At 27.9% G+C, this 10,807-nt stretch overlaps 1 protein-coding gene across 1 annotated transcript; it reads right to left on the reverse strand.

Moving 5' to 3' along the window:
* Positions 1-3,948: 3,948 nt before the first annotated feature.
* LOC132924483 (ATP-dependent DNA helicase Q5-like) lies at positions 3,949-7,510 on the reverse strand. The gene is made up of 10 exons (XM_060988833.1): positions 6,942-7,510; positions 6,701-6,825; positions 6,452-6,619; positions 6,213-6,392; positions 5,949-6,137; positions 5,778-5,889; positions 5,343-5,715; positions 5,152-5,271; positions 4,891-5,083; positions 3,949-4,118 (listed from the first exon to the last, which is right to left on the reverse strand). Exons 1-10 carry the CDS (start codon positions 7,039-7,041, stop codon positions 4,029-4,031), a joined length of 1,650 nt encoding a protein of 549 aa, XP_060844816.1. The 5' UTR covers positions 7,042-7,510; the 3' UTR covers positions 3,949-4,028.
* Positions 7,511-10,807: the final 3,297 nt, after the last annotated feature.

The raw sequence follows: 10,807 nt of genomic DNA on the forward strand, positions 1-10,807 counted from the left end.
AAACGGTTACGGTCAGAAAAAAATATACCCATCTTATAAAATATAAATCATATCCATGTTAAAAATATTAATTAGGTATATGTTTAACTCTCTACCTTTGCCTTCTCCCTACACACATACATAAAAGATTCCAAATTGCACTTCCGAGTATTAATTATAATATTGACCAATAAAACTAAACATTATATAGTTAGAATAATTAGATTAATTAATACAAACCATCGGACAATCCTCAATGTTTATAACTACTATTATATACATTTTTATACCTTCCTTCATACACATAAAAAACACACACACACACACTTTGTAAAATCAGTACATTCATCAGCTCCACTAAGAATCCAAGTAGGTATATGTTGTAGTAAATTAAATTCGCAAGTAAAATTTGAAGAAGAAAAAAACAATAATTTTTTTCAATAATAATGTTATGCAAATTTTTAATAACTTAAAATTGTGTAAGAAGAAAGAATAATATTTTATAAGATACAATGAGAACTGTTAAAATAATCACCATCATGTATACTACATGACAATATAATAATATAATATATAATATTATTTTATTTTTAACAATTCGTTTATTTCAGCTGTGATTCGGATAATGTGTCGCCCTTCGTTGGCGGCTACATGATTTTGCCTTGTGCAATTCTTCTACGCAGTATAAATAAGAAATAACGTTTCAATCGATAGAAGAATCTCGAGATTAATAGATCTATTAATACGTGTGCAGGTACTTTTATCTGAAATGTGTGTACGCGCGAGCGCTTGTTTTGTTTACACACTCGTCACTCTCCAAATATTTCCAATCCAATTTACGTCATTCAATTCTATGCCCTATATACACATATGTATTACTTCTAAATTCTTAATTCCCTATATACATATGTACATAAGTATACCTATAATATAGAATTACCCTAAAGTTTATACGCAAAAACCTGATGACTAAAAGCGTTGGTTGTCAGATCCTATACTTGGCATAGGTACTTACTCATAATAATATTATTATATTGTTGCTTGCAAAATCGGAAAATGAATTGGAACATTGCGTGGACGAAGTGACTGATAGCATTGATTAAATAAATAACTAATAGTAGATATATTTAATCAATGCTGATAGTTTGATATTTTTAGTTTTTTTAGTTTGATTAAACAATATCGCCAATAACTCCCACCAAACGTTTTCTAATTTTCATGTCTACGATTATTGATAGAATTAAAAGTAAATTTATGCACACGACCGAATCGCAATTATATTAATTACTGTTACCTAATTGTTTAATAATTTGAATTATATTACTTATAAAACTGAAAAACTGTATACCCAAAACCATAACAAAAAATTCATTTACGTATTAGCCATTACCTACACAAGAACACAACTGGTTCCGCCAAATCTATTGAAATAACCACAGATATATATAAATATATTATATATAACGCATGTTGAATATTTGATTGACAATTAAATCAAAATCAATTAAAAAATTTAAATAGATCAGAACAGAGAAGTAATATGTACTTAAGTGACTCTAAATTGTATTAATTGACGCAATTTTAATACAATATATTATACATTTCTATGAATATCCATTTTAAATTTTGAGCGAAGCGATAAATGTATTGATTTTACAAAGATGTATTTTCTTGTGTATGTATAAGTACACTATACACGATAAATAATTGAAAAATACTTTGATTTTCCACTAAGAAGGTGGTTTTTGGATAGAAAATTGGATCTAGTTTGTACTTCAAAAAGATCTAAGTTAAAAAAATACTTGTATATTGTATAATAAATAAACAAAAATTAAGAAAAACCGTGAGTTTTCTCAAAACTAATTTTTGATATATTTTTTTTTTAAAGTAATTTTTAGTGGAATTAGAATTGACTTACCTACACAAAGGGCAATTGTTATTATATTGTGCTACAGTCCAAAATTGAATTTATCAGTTTGGCCAAATAGTGTAGGTATGTCCGGACAAATGTAATATGTTACATAATGTAAAATAAGCACCAATGTTAATATATCTATTTAAAATAATTTAAGTAACTTTTGTGCATTCAAAAATATGATCAGCTCATAAAATACTAAAATTCCAAATATTATTACGTAAAAATAACGCGATTTTAATAATTTTGGACTTGATATTTGGCAGAATTATAAAGAGCATATAGTTTTCTTGGTTGGACATATAAAACCAATTTTTGAAAAAGTGGACATTATACTTGGCCTTTTAGCCATTGAATGTAGTACTTTATAATAATTATTCTAAATATCTATAAAATGTCATTGTGCTTATAAAATATTAAAATTATAGTAATCACAATTGTGCAGTTTTAACTTTTGAGTTCTTATTGTCATTAATATTTTTTGATTAAGGCAGATGCAATAAATTTTCTTTAGATATATCAGATTTCATAAAATTTGAAATTCAAATGTATATAACAACAATTCTGCATATTATTATGTATTAATATTCTATTTATAAACTTCCAAATATCAAACTTCAATTTAATGAAATTTTCTGTTTAATTATTTTTGAGAACCACGACCTTCATTGTTAATCATGCGTAAATTTATCTCCGTAAAAAGAATAAACTATTTGATAACAAACCCGTTTTTGTAAATGGAATCGAAAAATGTACGAAAAAAGTATAATTATAAAAATATTAAACCAATGAAACTCACTAGTTATTTTTCAATAATAAATTATATAGATGAATATGTAATAAGTTAATAAGATTTATCATTTATGTATTTGGTGTTAATTTTTAAATATAATTTTTTTTTTATGTATACAATTTAGAATTGGTATGAAATATGTAATTATGTAAAAAAAAAGAAATATGTAATTCTATTTAAGAATTCCTCTGTATTACGAATGTTTTTGTTCCTTATACAACTTCGTTGTATGGAAGTTTCACTGTATAATAATAACCTACATTACATAATATTATATCAGTTTTTAAAGGTGTAAAATAAGCTCCATATTCAGCCTCTAAAATATCAAATTGTAATGTTTTTTACTGTAGCAAGTCTAAATGCATTTGTAAGTAAGTTGGAAAAATTTTATTTTCCCCAAGTACAAGCTTGATTAATGATTTGTATACTTACTTAAATTATTTTACTCTTCCAAGGGCGAACTCAATCTCTACGGACTCTAGTGTGACACACAATATTTTATTTTTTCTAAACACAATTTAAATTGCTATATATTTCCATGTTCAGACTCATTTATTAATTTTAGTATATTTTTTCATCATACAATTATGGGAACTCAATTTTTTTGTACTGATGGATTCTTACCGCTCATTAAAATAACAGTTATTTTACTATATATCATTGGATAATGATGTAGAATTTCAATCAAAATTAGAAAAAAAATATGTCAGAATAAATATTCTACTTAAAATAATTAATTTCAACTCCAATTTATTCTATATTTATAAACTAAAATAATATAAGTACTAAAGATATATTTTGGTTATTAAATTAATTGTTGTATAATTTTTTTAGCATAATCTAAAAAGTTAAAAGGTACATAGAAATTTAAGACTAATAAGGTATATTTTAGAAACACATATGAATTATATATAAATTAATGAAAAAAAAAGTTATAATTAAAATGTATGGGAATAAAAAGACAATTATTTTAATATGTGTAACATATATCTTATGAAAACAAGATTCATAATCTATTGTTGAAAAAGTAATCCTTATTTATTTAAATTACAATAAATATCCTTCTTGGGTTCTAAAATGTTATCTTAAATTATAAAATTTATTCGACAGTTATAAAAATGATGTGCATCAAAACAATTACAATGAGTCTATAATTATTATGAGTTCAGTAAAAATAATATGGAGGTAATTTTAGTTATATTAATACAGATATATATCTTAATCACAAAATCAACTTAAATAAGGTTTTTTTTAATATAAATATGTATAATTCAACTATTTATTTCAAAGAAAAAATAAATTAAAGTTTATAATTAATTTATAAGTTATGTATTATAATTATTATGATGAAGGCAATTCGTCCTTATCTTTTTTGTCATCATTCTCAACACATGAAGTTGAAGGTCCAAGATCCAAAAGGCCTAGTTTCTCCTATAACAAATATTTAAAACAGAATTTTTGTGAATCACAGTGCTTCTGTAACCTTATACTTTAAAAATATTATTTATATTTTCTACTACATAGAGTTGCTAGTAAATTTATTGTTCCCTAATAATCAGGATAAAAAAAATAAACATAATTTATAACTTTATATGTAGGTCAGGTGACTGTTTAAAAGGGTAAAGTTACATTTTAGTACTAACTTATGTCACTTTGATTTGGTGCAACTATAATTATTATACTCGAGTATATTATATTGTTACACTTTTTTTCTTTAATAATAATAATCTTTGTATTATATAAATCAAAATAAATTATCATTATAATTTTAATATTATGACACCAAAATACGATCTAAAAAAACAACAATGATAAAAAAATTAATTATTTAAATAATTAATTTTTGTTTTTACTAAAGGTTTATAAGATTAATATTTTGTTCAGTTTGATCTAATATATTCTATATAATTTATAACAGTAATTAATTTCATTGTATTAAGATTTATATTTTTTAATATAATAATTAATAAGTATGAGTTTTAAAACAAATTATTGATTTAAATTATTTATGTATATAACATGTCAAAAATAAAAATATTAGGGTAAAAATGTACTCCATACACAGAGTATAAAATCTAACTACTTTAACTTTATAATCTAAAAAATTTTAAATTATATTAAACTTGACTAAATGTTAAGTTAAAGAAACTGAACTTTTAAAAATATATTAATGTATATATTTAATACTAGGATTAAATCTTACCAATTCTGCAAATTCACGGTAATTTCTAAATCTGGCTTCAGGGTTTTCGGCATAATTAGCTCTCGCCAATTCATCGCAAACCTTCATTATATTTAATGCATCTTTAGTTGTAAGCATGTTATTCTTTTCCAAGTCATGATATTTTGAACAAATATGTTTCATATAAGAAGTCAGACCCATTTGTAATATTTCCCTACATAAATTTAACAAATTAAGTCAATTATTTTGTATAATATTGCAAATTATGATATTAATATATACGTTCTAATAGCACCACGTCCTCCATAATAGTCATGAGATACTATAGAACAAATATCACATGAATCAATGCATTCCATTTTTCCATCTCCAAAATAATCAGATATTAATCTGTGTCTACACCTGTTTTGATAGAAAAAATATTAAAATAAATGAAATTATGTACAATTTTAGGTACCAATTATTTATCATACTTTAAGCCTTCACAATAATCTTTCATATAACGAGAATGAAGAAACACAAGGAAACTTTTTGCTGTTTTTTGTATTGATTCAAGAGTATCGGCTGGAATCATTGCGTCAGCCAACATAGCTTCATTTTCTGGATTGTAATATAATGTTGATTGCTTTGTTAAGTAAACTCGACACCGTGCTGGATGGCCATCTTTTCCAGCTTGACCTGATTCATGATAATATGCCGAAATACTAGACGGCATGCCCCAATGTATGACCAATCTTATATTTGGTTTATTAATTTCCATTCCAGAAGTACTAGTTACGGCAAGAATTTGATAATATCCATTCATAAAAGAGTCTTTAACAGCATTACGATCAGTTTCCTCTAGTCCTATTTAAAATAAAAACTGTGTTGAATATTTAATTTAAATTTAATATATTTAATATATTTACCAGCATGATAAGCAGCAATCAAAATACCATAAGATTTCAGTTCTTTAACTAATTGTTCAGTAACCTGTCGCGTCTTACAAAATATTAATCCAGAAGGTTTACCTGAGTTTGGCTAAAAGATAACATGTTAATATAAATACATGTATTTTTTATAATGAATAAAATACTCACAGCACGGTATACATCTTTTCCATTTAAATATCTGTCAAGAAATTTTGTTAAATGAGGAACTGAAATTCCAATGATATCATCCAAAGCTACGTCATAAAAAATATTCCGTCTGTAGGATGGTATTGAAAACCTGAAGCTACTCGTAGGATCATCTTTAATATATAAAACCCTCCTCAAGAAATCAATAACCTAGTTATGATATAATTTATATTATTTAAAAAAATTTTAACAGGTTCCATTAATAATTAATATTTTATTATCTACGTCAACACCAGCTGTAGCTGTAACCACAATCCATGGAATGTCCATGCATTCTTTTCTAAGTTTGCCAAGTGCATAATACTCATTATTTTTTTGACCATAAATCCATTGGTTTTCACAATGTGTTTCGTCGACTACAATATATGATAGTTTCTTAAATCGTATCAAATAAGACAAAAATAGCTGAAAAAAGAATTCAATCAATAACATAAATGATTCAATATGATATTATAATGACCGACTTTGAAGTCCAACGTAGATACTTGATCAGGTGTTACATAAAGAAAGTTACAATGTATGGCGTTTACAGATTGTAATTCCACATAAATACGTGTTTTTTCATTGGGAGTAGTTAACGTAGAAATAACTTCAGCTTGAATCTTTAAACGCCTTAACTTGTTAACGTGATCCTAAGAAAAAATAAAATGTATTACCTACTTGTATACATATATTATTATAACACGGATCATTTTCAAATAATCGACACTCACCATAATCCTGGTAACGTGAGGAATTATCACTACAGTCATTTTATTCCAATAAATTAGAGATGGTAGTTGGTAGCACATTGTCCTACCATAACCACTCGGAAACGACACGAAAACATCAGCGTTCCCTTTGAAACACAACACGCGAACGTGAAAATACCACAGTGCCACATTCGCGAATAAATACAAAAAAGCAAATCGTAAAATTCATTCGGGCGTAAGTAGGTTGGAGGTAGGTACTCACTTCTCAATATTGTCAGGATAGCGTTCTTCTGCGTATCGTTCTTAAAGTCGGAGTGATCGAAATAATGACGCAAGAATTTTAACAGCGCATTGTTGTCCATGTCAACGGAGTTCCAAAGCTCGGGCGATGCGCAACGATCTGTCGGTCTTTATAATTATAATAATATATCGACGACGTCGGTGTGTATCGCACTGTCGACCGTAAAAGCTCTACAGGACCGCGTCAACAGTAAGCACTATTGCGTCAAAGGTCGGCAATAAAACGATCGATATCAAGATGGAACACACTCGCGGCCGATACCCGGGCAATGCTTTTAACTGTTGATCGAAGCGCTCGCGCGGCGATGGCAAAGGGGTGTGTGGGAGTGTGGGACGACGAGTGGTGATAACGCGGAACCCGGGCAAACGCGGCTATAGCAAGCTGCGGAGTCGTCAGCCAATGGCGTGGACGGCGAGGTCTGTAGGGCGCGAGCCGGGCCCGGGCAGAATATCATCGTGTCACAATAATAGTAATAATAATAATATGTCATGGTAACGCATTGACGTCACGGGCCACCACTCGTGTCTCACGACAGCATGTCGATTTGGCATCCGGCGCGCGCGCACCACGTCGGCCTCGAACTACGGGGACATTGTCCATCTGTGCACGGAACGCTCGTCGACGTCCGCCGCCACTAGATGGCACCGCAAGTAACGTCACCGGTCACCCTAACGCGGTCCCGGTGGCCTCGCAGAATATTATTCATCGAAACCACTATCGAATATTGTCCGTCGTCCATGATATATAACAATAATATTAACGCAATTTATTATATCACGGAATGTTTACGCACATTATCGTGTCGTACTCTTTTAGTCTCATAATGAGTAAAAGAATCGCACTAGACATCCATACTGGCCGCGGGACAGGCTTCGCTGTCGTCACCATGGTCACCGCCTCCTATTATCCACGCGAATTCGGCGACAATAATATTGCAATTTATTGTGATCGTAATTTTAGGATTTTGAATATTAAGTTTTCACGTTTAACTCTATCCAATCGTTTATTACTGTTAACCCGATTGTTCCGCACATTCACTATTGTAAATACGGTCACACACGCATTATTACGCATATTATACGTTTACTCGACGCGCGCACGAAATCACTTATAAAATTGCCTATATTGAACACCTTAAAAACGGTCGGTACGATTCAATTTTTAATATAGCCGGATTCTGGACGTATCGGAAATATCGAACGGCCGGATTACTGAGATTCTACTGTATATATTTTTTTTTATCTGATAATTTTTCGATCGACTTCAATGAACCGATGTTCCCTGAGATTATTTTATACGTATATAATATTATTTATCACGGGGTAACCTTTAATATTGTCGTTGACTTGTTTTCTTAGTAGGTTTAAATATTAATTTCTGTTTGAGTTTATATTACAAATGTTTACTTTCTCTAGGATTGGAATTTGTCAGTTACTTATATTTAAATTGTATAGGTATTGGATTCTGAGTGGTGAATGAGATGATTTTATAATATTATAATATATTATTTATATTTTTTCTTGTCTTGGTTTTCTTTTGTCTATCGTAATTTTTTGAAGCAATATAAATTATTTGATTTTAAACTTTTATATCATTTTTATCATTTTCTATACATGATAATATTTTCAAAATAGTTTAACTGTTTTTAAGCCATTTAAAGGCATTTTAATTTTTCTGTTTTTAATCATTTTTTTCCGTAAATGTTAAAAAATGTTCGTTATCAAAAGCTTGAAAATTTATTACAAGCTTTCTCATTAATTTTTGTATATCAATTATAAAATATACAAATTACATGGTCGTAATATCTTTTTATAAGCGTTTAAATTTAGAATTTTTACAAAATAACGAATATTTGCAAATTATTTTATCATAACAATTTTATTTTTATATTTTAATTAATACAATATACCCCATAAAGTTTTTCCACCTAAAATAAAAATAATTTAACGGAAAGTCACATTTTTACGAGAGTTTCAAAGTAAACCAAAGTGAACCAAAGTAAACCATTATCTGAGGTTTTTAAAATGTATATTGTGTGCAAATAATGTCCACTATATTATATACATATTCACACCCTCCTACGCCTATTAAATACTAAGTAAGCCATAATTATACCACTATCTTCGTGATAGTAAAGTATTAATATATATTATTATTATTATTTGTTTATTTATATGATATTGGATTGGAGAGCTCTGAGTTTTAATGATAGATACATTGATAAAGATAAGTAGTGTGTTAAAATAATTTTTAAACAGCACCTTTTACGAGATTGTGTGAAGTGAAAAACGGAGAGAGTATATTATGCGCTTTCAGTTTCATATACGTATATGTGTATCGTTCGAGTATTGATTTTTTCTCCCTTTTAGAAAACAAAAACGAGTCATCTAATTTATTATTTCAGATGCACAACAGGATACAATAAAATTTACACCGTATTGCTTGAAATTATATTGGTTTTCGTTAGACATAATAATAATATGTTACACTACATTATTATAGAGGTTCGTGTATTTATAAATAACATGAAACTTTTAAAGCGGTATTTAGAGTGCAGACTATTCGCTAACAGGTGGAAGAGGTTCTATCCCAGATTTTATTATCAAACATTTTAATAATCATTAATCACTATAGTTCAAATATTATTATTGTATTATCTTTATTTTAGCTAAATGTTCGAATATATAAAATAAAAATATTTTTTTTTCAGGTAGGTTACAATAATTTAGAGTGAGAGGGTATAAGAAAAGAGAGAATGAGAAAGAAATCAGATATAGGGGAGATATTCGTATTCTTTCATGCCCAGACTGACTATACTGACGCCCTCGCCAGTGTATAATTTGTCATATTCATTTATTACGTTTTGACGTTTTGGTACAACAATAACACACAATGGTCACTATGTACATACGGTAGGTATACCTACTTGAAATGAAAGAACATAATACAAACATACAATGCAGCTGATACACGTGTATAATCTAACTTATAAGTAAGTACTAACTGCATGTGTTCAAACTTAATATTATACAGGTAGTATAATAATTAATATTTACAATGTATTTATTGTTATGATAATCGTTCGGTTATACATAGATCATGAATATTGTGATCTACGTATCAATGCATCATTGAGGCGAAACGCAGACACATAGTACTAGCAGTACTATAAGTAATAATAATTGGACAGTGAGTAATGTTGCACTATGTCTATACACTATATGTATGTATACGGGCTCAGAAATCTTCGTGATTTCATGTGTCAGATATCGCATCAATTGTTATACGAGAATTATTTCGGAGTGAAGAAAAAAAATGAATATAAAAACTTAAATCGTCATATTATTCGAATAATTTATTAATTTTTTTGGAGTATTATACATTTTTGTAAACATGCTAATAGTAGTAAGTAAATAGGCACTGGTCATATTGGAATTTTTAATAATTGTGATATCGAAGACTACAATTTTATTTTTTATGATAAATATTAATAATTACTTCTAATATTTATTTGTATATTAACAATTAATTATTAAATATTATTTATCAATAGATACTAGTGTTTTGCTATTATATATATATATATATATATATTTATATGTATATGTATCAGCTGATGTCTGACAATATATCTTGTTAATTTAATAAAAAAATATTGTTCGCTGAGTAGCAATATAATTATTATCAAGCTGACATAGTACCCATTTTATTTTTCTGTGTGCGTTTTATGTACCTATTTACTAGTTATCCATTAAAATATTAACTTGAATACTTAGTTTATTTAAGTTAACGTTCATAACTTCTATACGTCGAGTTATTACTTAATA

This window comes from Rhopalosiphum padi, chromosome 3 (assembly GCF_020882245.1).
Source record: "Rhopalosiphum padi isolate XX-2018 chromosome 3, ASM2088224v1, whole genome shotgun sequence".
In the NCBI taxonomy this organism is placed as follows: Eukaryota; Metazoa; Arthropoda; class Insecta; order Hemiptera; family Aphididae; genus Rhopalosiphum; species Rhopalosiphum padi.